Here is a 16189-nt window from a genome sequence, read left to right as displayed (position 1 = left end):
AACTATAAAGCAGGGATTGGCAGATGTTTCCTGTCAAGGGCCAGACAGTGCACATTTTAGGCTTTGTGGGCCATATAGTCTCTGTTGCAGCTGCTCTGCAAAAGCAGCCAAAGACAATATGTCATTATATATAAAAAAAAAAGGCATGGCTGTGTTACCCTAAAACTGTACAGACAACAGAAATTTAAATTTCATATATTTTCACATGGCATGAAATCTTCTTTTGGTTTTTTTCCCCAACAATTAAAAAAAATGTAAAGCCCATCCCTTAGCTCGGGGGCCATCCAAAAACAGGTGTTGGGCCAGATTTGGCCCTTGGGCCCTAATTCCTCAAACTGTTCTCAGCTGTAGACCCCCCACCCCACCACGAGCCATAGGGGCCTCAGAAACGACAAGCCTTCCTCATACTGCCAAAACTGGTGCTTCTTATTTCCTTGGCAGCAGCCATGCAATTCCCCAACTTAAGGCACTTTGTCACTGTCACCCTTGCAGGCACTTCCCACCTCTGTCCTCACTGGGTCCCTTTCTCCCCACCCCCTTCAGGTGGTGGGCTCCTCCATGCCACTCATCGGGGACCACCAAGACGAAGACAAGCAGCTCATCGTGGAGCTTGTGGTTAACAAGATGGCCCAGGCCCTGCCCAGGCAGCAGCAGCGGGATGCCTCCCCCGGCAGGGGCTCCCACAGCCAGGTCAGGCCCCTGGTGCTGGGTGAGGGCCAAGATACCCCAGGAGGCTGGTGGCGGCAGCCAGGCCCCTGGTCCGCTGCCGGAGCTGATCAGCAGCAGGCTAAGGGCACTGCCTTACGCACGTGTGGCCGCAGTCACCAATTGTTTTAAAAACTGCTAAGAGAGCCACTATGCTGACTTCCCTGAGTGCCCCCCAGCCCTCCCCTGGGAGCCAGTCCTCCACCCCACAGCCTGACATCGCCTCAGTTCTCAGCCACAGAGGTGGCAACACCCAGCACATGGGGAGCCCATGTCATTTGGATTGGCTGGTCCTCCAGCCGCCAGCTGCTAACTATTTTTAACCTCTCCTGCTCCGCTCCTCTGCCGCAGACTCCGTCCCCAGGGGCCCTGCCCTTGGGCCGCCAGACCTCCCAGCAGCCCTCGGGGCCTCCTGCTCAGCAACGACCCCCACCACAGGGTAAGTGAGGGGCCAGCTTCCCAGGCCTCTAACTGTACTGGCACCTAGCACCCCCCCCCAACCACCTCTCACGTGTATGCTCTTTCTGTCCCTCAGGTGGCCCTCCACAGCCAGGCCCAGGCCCCCAACGCCAGGGACCCCCGTTGCAGCAGCGCCCGCCCCCACAGGGCCAGCAGCACCTTTCGGGCCTTGGACCCCCAGCTGGCAGTCCCCTGCCCCAGCGCCTACCAAGTCCCACATCAGCGCCTCAGCAGCCTGTGTCCCAGGCCCAGCCACTGAGCCAGGCTCAAGGCCGCCAATCCCGGCCGGTGGCAGGAGGACCCGGGGCACCTCCAGCAGCCCGCCCACCTGCCTCCCCATCTCCCCAGCGCCAGGCAGGCCCCCCGCAGGCTACTCGTCAGACATCCGTCTCTGGTCAGGCTCCGCCGAAGGCCTCCGGAGCCCCACCGAGTGGTCAGCAGCGCCAGGGCCCACCCCAGAAACCCCCAGGCCCTGCCGGCCCCACACGCCAGGCCAGCCAGGCGGGTCCCATGCCCCGTACTGGGCCACCCACCACGCAGCAGCCACGGCCCAGCGGCCCAGGCCCTGTCGGACGACCCGCCAAGCCACAGCTGGCCCAGAAACCCAGCCAGGATGTGCCGTCACCTGCCACTGCCGGGGGACCCCCGCACCCCCAGCTCAAGTAAGAGGACCCCACGGCAGCCCTGGCCTTGCTGCTCACAAAATAGGCTCCTACACCAGGAGAGTGGCCCCAGCTCCCAGTCTCCTCGGACCCAGGTCCCACGCAGGAGTCCCAAGAGCTTGATCTTCAGTCTGGGCAGACCCCTCCTCCAAGCTGTCTCCCCCACCCCCCACTGCCCCAATTCACAGAGGCTCCTGCCCTCCATCCAAGATTTGTGCTAGAATCCCAGAGAAACCTTTATAGTTCAGAATCCTCCCAGTAGGCCCCTGGGAAAGCCCCCTCCCACACCCCTCTTGGTCGCACCTTGCTGACCCTCCATGAGCACCTCCCTGCCGCTCTGGAACCTTCCCAGCAAAACGCACCCTTCTCCTGCCCAAATGGACTCCTCCCGGCCCAATTCACAGTCCTCCTGTCCCTTCACACTCTTCCCAGCTGTCCTCATGCTTTCCTTTACAGCCTAGGCTCCATTCTGGGCCACCCCAGTCTCCTCCCAAACCATTACACCGTCCCCTCTACCTCTTCTGGTCCACTCCAGGCCTCCCCCTACCTTAGCTCAAAAGTCCTCCCTGCCATATCCAACTGCTTCCTCTTGGACTTGCCCCCCACCGCACGCCATCTTGTCCTGGGCTCTGTCCTAGGTACAGACCCTACCGTGCTCCCTCTGGGACTCCTCACCCACACTGGAAAGCTCCCTGCCCATCTTCACCTGCACATCCGACTCCTCCTAGTCTAGCCTAGAATGTGAAGAGAGAGGTTCTGCCCAGGACTCTTCCCACTAAGGCCAGGCTTCATCCAAGTCCTCCCAGCCTGGCCCAGGGCTCCCCCACTCCACCTGAGAATACATTAGGGTCCACACCTGTGATGGTGGGTGGGAGGGTCACAGGCACAGCCCCAGGACTAGTGGGGCAGGGCTGGGCCGGGCCTGGGGTAACATTGTGTTTCTCTCCCCTTCCTCCCTTCCTCCCCTCCCCTTCCTCCCATGCCTCCACCTTGTCTCTCTCTAGCAAATCCCAGTCTCTGACCAATGCCTTCAACCTTCCAGAGCCAGCCCCGCCCAGGCCCAGCCTTAGCCAGGACGAGGTGAAAGCTGAGACCATCCGCAGCCTGAGGAAGTCTTTCGCCAGCCTCTTCTCCGACTGACACCCTACCCCGAGAACCCTTAATTCCTCCTGGGCAACCCCTCTCTGGGCCCTGAATCCATTTCTCACTTTTTGAGTCTCCAAATCCCTTGAGAAGCCCTCTCCTGGTCCACCAAGATCCCTCTTCTCATTCTGCAGAATGCCCAAGTCCCTGGGGAGACCTCACTTCTGGTCCTAAATCCAATTCTCACTTTTGGAATTCCTGAGTCCTTTTAAAAGCCCACTCCTGGCGACCTCAAAACTTTTCAGTTTTAGAACTTCCAAATCCCTAAAGACCTCTCTCTATTCCTGGCTCCCCTCCACTTCGAGAATGCACTTTCCTCCCCAGAAGCTCCCTAACACCAGGGAACGTGTTCTGGCCCTAACACTGCTGAGTCCCCTCCTAGAGCCCTGAAATTCTTGGAAAACCATACTCCTGGTCCCAGATCTCTCAAGTTCGTCTTGTTCCCCATCAGAATTTCCGAAATCCTTAAGAAACCCCGGCCTTGGCACCCCTTTCCATGGATCACTCATCTCTAGAGATCCACCTCTTCAGATGCCACTATCCAGCCCAAGGATTTCTCCTAACCGGCCCCAATCCCATTCAACACATTGGGAGGCCCTCCTAGGACTAGGACTCTTCTGTTCCCCAGGGACCCACATTCCCACTTTCCTGCCTCTGACAGCTATCTTTAAATATGCAAACTCCACCCATCCTCCCAGACTCCTTTGCACATGGAGGGCCAGGGGTCCTCTACTTCCCCACCTTTGCCGTGATGTCTGTGTCTGTGACTGACGTGGCCTCCTCTCGTGCCGTGCTTGGCATATGTGGTCTTCGTTCATCGTGCCGCCTGTGGTGATGCGTGCAGTGGCGCTGTTTGTGTGGTCCGCATTCCCCCCCCCCCCACCACTCCTTGCCTGGACTCACTCCCACCCTTCAGCGGCTCTGAACCCCATGAGAAGAGTCGGGAAGCAAAATAAACAAGCAAAGGCCCAGCAGAATTCTGTACTTCTTGGTGAAGAGGGGAGTCCTTGAATGGTAGGGAAGACACAGAGGGGACCCCCCCAAATCCACACGGGGTGCTGGGGACCCCAAGATCCAGTGGAAGGCACATCAGGCACAAATTCCAGAGAGATTCTGAGTGGAATCCCTGCCACAAAGCCCAGCTTGGAGATAGAGGAGCTCCCAGATTTAGAAGTTATCCCCAAAGCCAAGAGGAAACCAAATTATGGAGGAATCAGGGGTCTCGGTCTTTGAGGGCCCCCTGCTTCCAGAGGAACTGGAAAAGCACATGGGGACACCTCCATCTCCCAGGATGGGTATGGGGGATCCTGAGGCAGTATCAGGGCAGAGACAGAACATTGATTGGTGGGCAGGGCTCCTTGGCATGGCAGGCTGAGACTGGTTCCCTGGTGACTGGGGGCAGGGCCTAAGGCACAAGGCGGGCTGCGCTGAGTAGGCAGGCGGGCAACTCATCAGCCTGGGTGCGGTGCAAGGAGGGTTCGGAGGCACTCCGCTCAATCTTGGGGAGTGACCGCTGCAACAGCTCAATCGCGGCCAGGATCTAGGGGCAGGGGTAGGTTAGGAGGGGTGTCCAGAGCCACACGGGCACCCCAACACCCACATACCCCAGCCTAACAGGGAAGTGTGCCTGCACATACACATCGTACACTGCTGAGCCTTGAACATGTACAATTCCCACTGACACCTGGGAGTCTTCCTCCTCCTCAGACTCACCCTCCCCGGTGTGCCCAGCCCGCCAACCTGGCTCACCTGGGGGAAGAGGGGACGTTCCTCCCGCTGGAACTTGAGGCAGTCAGACAGCAGGCGCCGCATGGCCTTGGGGCAGTTGCTGGAGATTTTGCTGAGGTCCGGGGACAGATAACCACGGCCCACCATAAAGATAATCTGGAGGGGCAGGAATGGGGTGATCTGGGGGCCTGGGCTGGGAGGCTGAGGGAATTCTGGGTCTCAAGGGGCTTTGGAGGCTCCTTCTTGGGGAAACTAGGGTACTCTGGGTATTGGGGTTTGGAAGATCATGAGGAACTTGTGGATCCAAGGACTCTGGGTTTCTAAGGACAAGGATGCTCTACTTGCAGAACAGAGGGATTTAAGTTTGGGAGCAGTAAAGAATTATAGGTATCCCTGCCCTCACAGGTTTCAAGGGGACTTATCAGTCTAGAAAGTACCAAAGTCAGGGGAAATAAGAAATTCTGGGTCCAGAAAGAGCTCAAGGAGTCTAAACCTCCAGAGCCTGTATTTCTGTAGCAGTTGGGGGCCTAGAGAACTATGGGTTCCATGTGGTCTGTAGGACTATGAGTGCTCGGTGCTTGGAGCCTAGTGTCCCAGGTTTCTGAGGGCCTACAAGAGTCCATGCCTTAAACGTGGAGAACTCTGAGAGTCTGGGACCTAGAGTATCATGGGTTCCTGGGCCCCCAAAGCCTGCCAGATGCCCATGGCCTGAATAACTGTTGGTATCTGTGAGTATTCCAGAAGCACAAATGACTTGTGTTACTGGGAGAAATGGGATTCTGGCCTTTGGGACTTGGGGGATTTTGAGTACCCAGGCCAGAGGACTGTAGGTACCTACAGGTTCCAGGGGACTTCTGGGTGTTTGGGGGCCATGGTGGATTCCAGGTATAGAGGATTCAGAAGATTCTGGACTTCAAGGACCCAGAAGATTGGAGATGTGTAGGGAAGGAGGGGATTCTAGGTAGGGAAGACCAGAGGATTCTGGGAGTCCTCAGCCCTGAAGACTTTGGGTTTCTGAGGGAAGTGTGGCATTCTTGGTCTTTACAAAGGAGGAAGTCTGGGGTTTGGAGGCTGAAGGGATTCCTTTGCCTAGGAGATTGCGGGTAAGGTGGGGGCTCACCTGGTCACGGCTGCCAATGTGGCTGTAAGGCAGTGAGCCGGTCATGAGCTCATAGAGCACAACCCCATAGGCGTAGACATCCGATTGGAAGCTGTAGGGGTTCGGGTCCTGCATACGGATCACCTCAGCTGCCTTCAATAGGGCACACCAGACCAGGCAAGAGGACCATGGAGGTCAGCCAATGGCTGGCCCTAGTCCCAGATCCCACCAGCCACACTGGGTACAACTCAGAGCATCCACATGAGATAAAACATGAGCAGTCTAGACACCTACATCTGGCATGAGCTACCCCATCCTCACTTGGCTCCCCACATCCCAGCCCAGCAACCCACACTATCTATATGGCCCCAGGCCAGCCCAACTCACCATCCACAGTACAGAGCCTGAGGGCTGCTCCAAGGGCTGGGCCCCACTCCACCGCGTCTTCACCGTGGCCAGGCCAAAATCACCAATCTTCACTGTGAGCCCCTCATGTAGGAAGATGTCCACCAGGGTCAAGGGCCACTACAGGAGCTCCAATAACCCCATCTCCCATCCTGACTGAGAGGTTCCCATTGATGCCCCCATACCAGTCGTGCCTCAGACCCTGAGCAGAAGCCCCCCAGTATCACACAAACTAGCTACAATCTTGACTTGGGTAGGGACTCACTTGACAATGCCCCTCCCCATGCATCCCCAGAAGGCCCTCACCGCCCCCCCCCCCAAGCCCTTAGACAGTGACAGGCAGATACTGTTAGACTTGAGATCTCGGTGGATGATGTTCTTGGCATGGAGGTAGCTGTGGGGGTGAAAGCAAAGGGCAAATTGGCTGGGGGTTACCTCCTTTCCCCACCCCCTCCCTTTGTTCCTAGGCTGGGAGGCTCACTCCATGCCCTGGGCAGTCTGTCGGGCCACATCAATGAGCTGGACCATGTCGAAGCGTGTGTCGGCCACATGCAGGTGGTGGTAGAGGCTGGAGCCCTCACACCACTGTGTGATGATGGCAAATCCTGGCCGGGTCATGAAACCCATGAACAGCAAGATGTTGACATGACGTGTCTTCCTGTAGGCATGGAGGGTGGTACCAGGGCAGGAAAGAAAAGGAACAACCATCACTTTCTGAGCATTAGGAATGGTACTGTTCACTGCTACCTTCTGTCATCATTTCCACCTTGTCTTTTAGGAGGCTCAGGGCCAGACTATGGCCCTGAGACATAGTTCAATGCATCTGTGAAATATGTTTGATGGGCTGTGATTCTGTCCCGGGGCTCCTGTCCCGAGCTTCTTCATCCAAGTCTCCCATCAAAAGCAGGAGGGAAAGACTACTGCCCCCCACCCCTCTACCAACCAGTGGCTCTCTCCATCATCGACCCCTGCCAACCTCTGACCTTGACCATGACCTGGGCCTGTGACCATTTTACAGACAAGAAAGTGGAATGCCAACCTTCCTCACTGATACAGAATACCAACAGACGCCAGTAAAAACACCAGTGACATGTGACTGTATCCTTGTTAATCACTGCAAGAGCCTTGTGGAGTTAGGACTCAGATCTGATCCTGTGTTCCAATCCAGGCTTCCCCAGGTACTCACTGTGCAACCTCAGAGAGGTCACTTAACCTCTCTGGGCCTCATGTTCCTCAACTTCAAAACCATGATAATGATATTAGCTACCTTATGGGGATGTTGGGAAGAACAGTTAGTAAGTAATCTGTAAGGTGCTTAGAACAGTACCTAACACAGGTAAGCACCCTGAAAATGTCACTGTCCTTGTTATTGCTGCTGGATACCTGAGTCTAGGTGACAGAAATGCTGTCACGGATGAACAGATCACCTCTGGTTTAGAAGAGAACCCTCCCTCCTTGGAGAAGTACTAACTGCAGTTATAATGATAACGCAAATGCAAACAACACTAACAATGCTCTGCAATTTTGCTCATGTCAGAGTGGATAACAGAGGACATGCACATTCTTCATGGTGGTCAGATTACAGCTAAAATATTAATACATAATACAATACAAACTAAGAGCGTGCTCAAATAATTTCACAGAGAGGAACAGAATAAAAGTGTTCTTACTGCGGCATCCATAATGAGGATAGATATTAAAATAGCACAAGAAATTACGGTAACATCAACTCTGTAATGTAACTGTGCCCATTTGTCAGAGGGAAAGTCCATGTCCGCAACCCCAGGTGTGGCAGTAACTAGAGTGGCAGAAAAGGCACACCAGGGTTTCTCAGTGCAAATTAACTAATATATACTAATGATATATTAAATAGAGCAACTACAATCATTAATCACACAATGACTACATTAAGTAACACTGCTCTTTAAATTATGGCACTGCTGTAACTAATAACAGGAATCCAACACGATAAACCTAATACTAATGATGCAATATGAGCAGAGGAGAAGGCAGGACACGAGCCTTCCTGGCAATGAGGTTTACATCATGCGATTAATATTAAATGCACACAGTAAGACTGTTGTCCTTGGGCCATACCCATTTCGCAGCAGGCAAATGAGAAAACCCACGTTTTGGAGGCGGAGACATTAACTGATACTAATATCAACCCAAACACAAACACAAACAATATCATCAGAGGGCCTCACCACATACCCATTTCCCAGAGAGGAAAGGAATATCCCTGATTGAGAAACGGCTTACAGTGATGGTTCTAACACAACACAGGCACAGGTGACGTGCGGGAAGTGCCCAGAGCATCGCCTTGCCTGGCCCCCATCCCCCACTCACCCCCACCCACGCATGCGCACCCAAGCCATCTCACCTGAGCACCTGCATCTCATTCTTGAAGGCCTGGGCCTGCTCAGCTGTGGGCTGGGCCACCTTGAGCACCTTCACAGCCACATCGCCATGCCACCGCCCGCGAAACACAGTGCCAAACGAGCCCGTCCCAATCCTCTTCAGCAGCTGCACCTCACTGGGTGGCACCTCCCAGTAATAGCCGGAGTCCCGGTACCCCAGATTCTTCTGTGGGCCACATGGGCAGCATCTCAGGAGCCTGCCCACTTCCCTCATCACTCAGCCTGGGGCACCCCCACCCAAGGCTCCCCCGGAGCTTACCACTTTCTTCTTGTCATCAGCCACGGACTTCCGCTCCCGCTGCTCTGACGGGGACTTGGAATGTGGGGACTTCCTCCCCGAGGACACGCTGGCCGGGCTGGGGCTCCCCCGAGGGGCTCCGTCACCACCACCTCTACTACCAGCAGCTGCAATGGTGGAGGGGATGTGAGTGGAGGCAAGCGGGGCGGGGTGAGGGGGCATGGGGCATGGCCGGGGGGCGGTGGGCTCACCATCGGTGCTAAAACTCTGGGCAGTGAGCTGGAAGAAGAGGGACAGGAGTCAGAGAGAGGACACGGGAGCCAAGAGGCATGGTCTCCCCTCTGCCCGGTGCCTTCTCTGACCGACCCCCTCCACACCGACCTGGATGAGGCTGGAGTCCATGGGGGCTGTGGTGCTGACCATATGGACGTTGGGAGTGGATGTGGAGCGGATGCGCTGGAGTGGGGTGTTGGCAGGGGCAGGGAAGGGAAAGTGCTCAGGGTCGCGGTGCTGGGTGCAGGAGCTGGCAGAGGAAAGGCTGTGAGATCACTGTCGAACAAACAAGAGAACAAGTAAAGCCGCCCCCCACCCCAGTAAATGTACATGTAGCTCACAGTAACTATCTACTGTCATTGCTGTTATTCATCTCCTCAAGAAACACTTACTGAGTGCCTGCCCTGTGGCAGAGACCACCCAAGGTCGTGGAAATAAAACTGTGGGCAAAATGAATAAAAGTTCCTGCCCTTGTGGGGCTGATGTTCCAGTTAAGAGAGCGCCATAAAAAAACAAACATTTAACATGTCCCTTGGTGACAGGTGTGATAAAGAAACAGAGCAACATGGAGACAAAAAGTGTCCTGGGCAAGGTGTAGAAAGGCTTCTCTGAGGGGACATTGGGGTGAAGACCCAAAGGAGGTCTTCACTGAGCCTGAGTGGCTCAGTTGGTTAAGCATCTGCCTTCAGCTCAGATCATGGCCCCAGGATCCTGGGATTGAGTCCCACTTGGGCTCACTGCTCTGCAGGGAGTCTACTTCTCCCTCTGCCCCTCCCTCCCTCGTGTTCAACTCTCTCACATGCGTGCTCTAATAAATAAAATCTTTAATAATCAATTAATTTTTAAAAAGACCTAAAGGAAGAACAGCAAGCTATATAGCGGGGGGGGGGGAAGTAATATATAACTACATATGCTATTAAAATATATTGTTATATAACATACATGTTATCTGTATTAAAACACCAATGGCTCCAAATATGCATATTATAACATTATACACTTAATCCTTGAACGATGCAGGGATTAGGGGCACCACCAATCCCCTGCCCAGCTGAACAGCCGCGTGTAACTTCTGACTCCCCAAAAACTTAGCTACTAAGAGCCTACTGTTGATTAGAAGCCTTACTGATAACATAAACAGTCAATGAACTCATATTTTGTATGTTCTATGTATTATATACTGTATCCTTACAATAAAGTTAGAAAAAATAAATATTTTTAATAAAATCATAAGAGAAAATACATTTTGGGTGGCTCAGTCAGTCAAGTGTCTGCCTTCAGCTCAGGTCATGATCCTGGGGTCCTGAGATCAAGCCTTGCATCTGACTCCCTGCTTAGCAGAGAGTCTGCTTCTCCTGCCCCTGCCCCTCCTTGTGCACGCTCATGCACGCACTCTCTCTCTCTCAAATAAATAAAAATCTTTTAAAAAGAAGAAAATATAGTACTGCATGTAAAAAATCCATATGAGAGCGGACCCACGCAGTTCAAACCCATGTTGTTCAAGGGTCAACTATATATGTTATACATAGATGCACATGTTAAAATATAAATATATATATGCTATATATATTTATTGTAATGTCACAAATGTATTTTTTTTTAATTTATTTATGATAGTCACACACACACAGAGAGAGAGAGAGAGAGAGAGAGAGAGAGAGAGAGGCAGAGACACAGGCAGAGGGAGAAGCAGGCTCCATGCACCGGGAGCCCAACGTGGGATTCGATCCTGGGTCTCCAGGATCGCGCCCTGGGCCAAAGGCAGGCGCTAAACCGCTGCGCCACCCAGGGATCCCACAAATGTATTTTTAAATGTCCCTTTCACTATCTTGAAATTAAATTCATAAATAATTAATCCACATATACCCATAATTAAAAGTGACAATGCCCTAACTTTACTATTTTATATTACATAAAAATGTGTTTTACATTATATAAAAGTAATGTAAATAGAACACGATGTATTAACATTGTGTATTTTTTTTAAACTGTCACATGGGCAGGATTTTTTTTTAAGATTTTATTTATTCATGAGACACACACACAGAGAGAGAGAGAGGCAGAGAGAGAAGCAGGCCCATGAAGGGAGCCCGATGTGGGACTTAACCTCGGGGCTCCAGGATCATGCCCTGGGCCAAAGGCAGGCGCTCAACCGCTGAGCCACCTGGGTGTCCCTTAACATTGTGTATTATGTAAATACAGACATTCTATGATAGACAAATAAAATGCATATTTTATAATGCATTTATACTATCTTAGGACAATAATATACTTTAACATAGAAATACTACAGTATTATACTTAACATAAAGGAAACGTAAAAGGGAATTTATGATAATATGTATTTCAAAATGGAAAGGCTTGAGCATGGTTGTACTGTAAGAATTAATGAAATAGTTAGATACACACATATATATACATGTATTTGTAATTAATAAAGACTTCTTATTTTTTTCGTAAATCAGTTATTTAGTTTTTATTTTATTTTTTTTAAAGATTTTATTTACTTACTCATGAGAGACAAACACAGAGAGAGAAAGAGATTGAGAGAGAGAGATTGAGAGAGGCAGAGACACAGGCAGAGGGAGAAGCAGGCTCCATGCAGGGAGCCCAACGTGGGACTCGATCCCAGGACTCCAGGATCACGCCCTGGGCTGAAGGCGGCGCTAAACCGCTGAGCCACCCAGGCTTCCCAAGACTTCTTATTCTGTACCAGATCTTGTTCTAAGCACTGGATATGCCTTAACACATTTAAATTCTCATCAGAATCCTTTATGGTAAAAAGTATTATTATCCCCTCTTTGTAGATGAAAACACTAAGGCCCAGAGAGATTAGGTGACTTGCTGAAGGTCCCACAGCTCCATACCTGTAGGTGCTCAATAAACGTTTGTCAAATAAACAAATGAATGAAATATGGCTTGTGGTCTACAAGGGCTTCCAGATTTTTTTCTCCTGACAACAGGCCTTCAGCTAAGGCATCCCTACCTGGGACCCTGAGGGGTTAGCGGCTCATTCAGGGGGCGGTTTGAGGGAGCTTCATGCTGTCTGGAGCCTCCGGACAAATCTTGGACACTGTGGTAAAACCTTGAGGGCATTAAGGGTATACAGTAAGAGGACAAGGGTCAGCCGTCTGTAAGAACCTTGTAGCTTCTGTCCTCCCCATTCCCCCGCCCACCCCAGGCCAGGCTCACTGTCGGCAGTTGGTACTCATGTCAACACAGACTGTGGGGACCTTGGAGGAACAATGCTGGTGGAACTTGTAGCCACAGGTTTGGCAGCGGAAGCCATGGAACAGAAACTTAAGGCAGAAGTCGCAGAATGCCAGGCTGAAGAACGTCTTCCGTACCTGCTGCCACAGAGCAGGGAAGATTGAGGCCTGATCAAGGACAAACCCGCCCCAGGCTCACAGTCTGCCCTGACTATCCACCCCACACTCACAAAATTGTGCATGGTCAGTGGGACGTCTTCGAGGACCTCTACAATGAGCTCCTCTCCATCCAGGGGGGCAATGGCTGTGTCCCAAGCAGTGACTGTCTTTCGCCTGTAGGGGGCATGGAAAGGAGTTGGTGAGAGGGTGGACAGGGATGATGGGAGGCACGGAACCCCCAAGTCCCTCCACACCTATCATCCATGGAGTAATATCTGACATGTTTAATTTTCAGCATGGCAACTCTAGGAACTCATTACTATCCTTGATCCCATTTTACGGATGAGGAATCTGGGGCTCAGAGGGATACAGTGACTTGCCCAAGGCCACACAGGATTGGGAGTGCCTGGCCAGCATGAAGAGTCCATGCTCATAACCACGAGGTGAGGAGCAAATGAGACAGTGAATATATAATGAAATCTCAGAAGTGCTAAGCAAGCCCCTAAAAAAGTGGCTGATGTGGCACAGAGATGATGAATAAAGAAGCAACATGTGAGGTGATCAGAACAATTAAGGAAGCCCAGGACAGAATAAATGGAAGGCCAGCATAGCGCAGCTCGGCAGACCAAGAATGAGGAAACAGGGCGCAGAGAGTTGGCAAATGGATGACATCATGAAAGAACACAGACAAACTCTGGTACGAGATGTGGGAACAGGGTAAGGACCTGAGGGCCAAGGTGAGATAAGCTGCTGACCTCGAAGGCCAATGAGCTACTGAAGTTATGGAACAAAAGCTACATGCACCCATGGATTCACTGAACTCAAGGGAAAACTAATGGAAACCGCACCACAGAGGGAAGGAGTCAGATGCCTCTGAGGAGAGGATGGGAGGCTGAGCACCCAGGGGAGGGCAGTGAAGTGGGGGAGGGAGCACACTTACCCCTCAATGAGCCGGTAGACCACACAGCAATCCTGATTGAGACCCCGTACCTTGAGGGCCTTGTCAAGAGAGTCGTAGACACTCATGCCATCCCGGACAGTCACCTGTGTGTGCATGCACGTGTGAGGATGGCTGGGTCAGTGCCCAACACGGGCCCCAGCCGACTTTCCCAAGCCTCTGTAAAAAGCCTCCTCCCACCCCTAGTCCCCATTCAGATCCAAGACTTACAACTGGGTTCATGCCCATCCCCTGCCCATTTTGCCCCAGACTCACCACAGTGCGTTGCTTGTTGGGCAGGTATACTTTGACAGTGCCCACTGCCCGGGACGGCTCGGCCCCGTTGGCAGGGGAGCCCCGTGGTGGCTCCATGGAGCCTAGGACTTTGTCAAGACGGGCCGAGGCGGGGCTGAGCAGGTGCCATGGGGCTCCTAGAACACAGGAGGAATTCAGAGAGCCAGTAAAAATAGTCTGGAAGCAAAGTGGCAGGGACAAAAACAACCCCCTCAATCTCCAGGCTCCACATCACCCTGTTGCCTCATCTACACACAACAGCCAAGGGATCTTGCAGACACCTTGAACTCATCCAGCTCCCCTCTGCTCAGCCTCTCCTGTTGTTTGTCTCACTCTTAAGGGCCAAGGTCTAGGATTCACTGCAGAGGGTAGGGGTGGAGGAGGGGGTAGTAAGGACACAAGGAGAGGCAGCACACGCTGTCCTGGAAGGTCCAGGAGTACCAAGTCTCTGCTAGGGGCTAACAAGGAAGTCAAACCACGCTGCAATGGGGTGTGTCGGGTACATAAAGGGCATGAACAGGCTGTCCTGGCTTTTGAATGGAGTAAAGTGGTTACAAGATACCATGGTGAGGGAGGAGTCACAGACGGGAGGATGGGAAAGAAATGGAAGATCAGCAGATACTGCCCTTGGCTGGTGGGGGGGAATGGGAATTAGGACCAAGCAGTGCTTTTAAGGACCCTGCAGGAATCCCTAAGCCCTGGCTTGGCCTGTAACGATAGTAGGCTCTCAAACACTGTTAGGTGGCTAAGGACAGTCACCAGACTGTGATGGGGACTCCATAGGGCTTAGCAGGAACTGTGCTGAAGGCACTGTAATGGGGAGAAAAGTGGGTAACAGGAGATCACTAGACATTATCTTGGGGGAACGGAGGGTAATGCTGCATTACCAAACACTGTCGAGGTGAGATCAACAGGTTTTAAAGCGGGGGTGGAGGGGTCCAAGATCCCCCTAACTAATGAAAAGGGTCACAGACAGTTACTGGTGATAATAGAAGGAGGCTGGGGAGGAATAAAGAGGAGTCATGGGGGAATCCTCAAACATTCTCCTAGCGGATCAGACACTGATCCAGAAGGAGGAGGGCGATTGATTGAACCACGTCTCCACGCACTCCCCATTGCCCACAAGGAAGGGTCATCAAGAGACCTCAAGGAGGTGTAGGTTGAGTCCGGGCACCGCACCACAGCCCAGGTCCCATTCAGCCCGGCCCCGCCTACCGAGGGCCTGCCAACTCTGCGCAGTCGCACTGCCACACGCGACGGGCGAAACCATCCCCCGCAGCCTTGCACCCCTATTCCTGTCTACCCCCCCACCCCCGCTGTCGACGATGGTCTCGCCCCGGGTCAAGCCATTTCTGCGGTTCCGGGCGGGGGGCGCCGGGGCCCAAGCGAAGCCATCCTGGAGCTAAGCTTTCGGTCCCGGCTCCCAGCCCGCGCCCGACGGTCGCTCCAGAAACCTAACCCCCGGGGCCCGCCCTCACCTGTCACGCCGCTACGGCCACCGCCGCCTCCATCTTGGGCCTGTCTTCTTGTTTCCTCGCAGAGTCCGCCTCCGCCGCCCCTCGGACTTTCACCATTGGCTCCGCCGGATTCAGCCCTCCGTCCTTATTGGTTAGGGTCACGCCTGTCAAAGGAGGACCGGCGGAATGTGGGTCGTGTTCCGGATCAGGACAGGCTGCCCGAAACGTCAGGCTCTGAGGCAAATTCGCACGTCCGGACTCGCGCAGGCGCAGTCGGGTGGAAACCTGCGCGCTGTGGACTTTAACCCCCGTCGTGCCGTGGTGGAAGAAAGCGCATTTTTTTTCAGTCACTGGGAGCTGACTTTCGGGGTTCCTGAATCTGGATGGGGAATCCTTAAGTGCCCTTTTCTGGCCAGTGACCCGAAGGCCTAGGTACCCATTAGGGATTTTCCCGTGTCTCGGTTTTACCGTATTTGAAATGACTTGGAATCAGACCACATAACTGCAACGTTTTCCAGTTCTAAGAAACTTGTAGTCATAGCTTTTGATAACAGCTGGTCTCTGGTGGGGCTGGGGCTGGAGTGTCCGTCTGGCTCCAGGAGTGTCCGGCCTGCTGTTCTGGGCAGCTTACTGTAGGAATGGGGCTGGTAAGGATTTTGAGCGATTAGTCCTAGATGATCAGGTGAACAGGCGAGGGAAGGGTGGCCCTGGAAGGGGGCACAGAGCAGGGAAACGTGTGAAGGTCCTGTAGCGTAAAAACAAATTTTTCAGAAGTTGAATTTCCCCCGATGTCAAAAGTGAACGAGGCTTTCCACCCTCCCTTTTCTTAGGGCATTTTCCTTTAGAAAACTTGTAAAATGTATTCTCTGTCCCTTCCAGATGGATATAAATCTTGTAAAAAGCTAAATAGGCCTCCTGCCAGTGTTACTACATTGGAATGTTGTTCTTCAGTGCCTTGGGAGTCATCTCTTTGAAATGTAAACATAAAGGAGTCTAGCTCC

General features: G+C 52.8%; 2 protein-coding genes across 3 annotated transcripts in view; one reads left to right on the top strand and one right to left on the bottom strand.

Moving 5' to 3' along the window:
• SYN1 (synapsin I) overlaps window positions 1-3946 on the top strand; it is a 50054-nt gene extending 46108 nt beyond the window's left edge. Inside the window, exons 10-13 of one of the 2 annotated variants that reach the window (XM_055338403.1) lie at window positions 544-690; window positions 1057-1144; window positions 1241-1826; window positions 2869-3946. In XM_055338403.1, the coding sequence (XP_055194378.1) occupies window positions 544-690; window positions 1057-1144; window positions 1241-1826; window positions 2869-2896 (849 nt within the window). In that variant the 3' untranslated portion in view covers window positions 2897-3946. Of the gene's footprint in view, window positions 1-543; window positions 691-1056; window positions 1145-1240; window positions 1827-2830 lie in introns of both variants that reach the window. The other variant, XM_055338402.1, reaches the window with a different exon arrangement.
• ARAF (A-Raf proto-oncogene, serine/threonine kinase) lies at window positions 3935-15389 on the bottom strand. Its single transcript, XM_055338404.1, has 16 exons — window positions 15210-15389; window positions 13714-13868; window positions 13441-13544; window positions 12572-12674; window positions 12325-12479; window positions 12119-12217; window positions 9241-9382; window positions 9111-9138; window positions 8881-9026; window positions 8585-8787; window positions 6683-6859; window positions 6549-6595; window positions 6184-6302; window positions 5818-5949; window positions 4719-4853; window positions 3935-4509 (listed from the first exon to the last, which is right to left on the bottom strand). Exons 2-16 carry the CDS (start codon window positions 13807-13809, stop codon window positions 4375-4377), a joined length of 1821 nt encoding a protein of 606 aa, XP_055194379.1. The 5' UTR covers window positions 13810-13868; window positions 15210-15389; the 3' UTR covers window positions 3935-4374.
• Between the last annotated feature and the right edge of the window lie 800 nt (window positions 15390-16189).

This window comes from Nyctereutes procyonoides, unplaced genomic scaffold (assembly GCF_905146905.1).
Source record: "Nyctereutes procyonoides isolate TBG_1078 unplaced genomic scaffold, NYPRO_anot_genome, whole genome shotgun sequence".
Lineage (NCBI taxonomy): Eukaryota > Metazoa > Chordata > Mammalia > Carnivora > Canidae > Nyctereutes > Nyctereutes procyonoides.
The sequence above is the reverse complement of the archived record's forward strand: the minus strand, read 5'-3'. Positions and strand labels throughout refer to the sequence as shown.

Bases quoted from the DNA above. Each gene is read 5' to 3' on its own strand.
- ARAF (XM_055338404.1), bottom strand. From the start codon at position 13,809: ATGGAGCCACCACGGGGCTCCCCTGCCAACGGGGCCGAGCCGTCCCGG. The intron at 12,218-12,324 runs GTGAGCCTGGCC...AATGCCCTCAAG, and splicing joins ATGAGTACCAACTGCCGACA to GTTTTACCACAGTGTCCAAG. The intron at 5,950-6,183 runs GTGAGTTGGGCT...GCCCTATTGAAG, and splicing joins CAGGCTCTGTACTGTGGATG to GCAGCTGAGGTGATCCGTAT.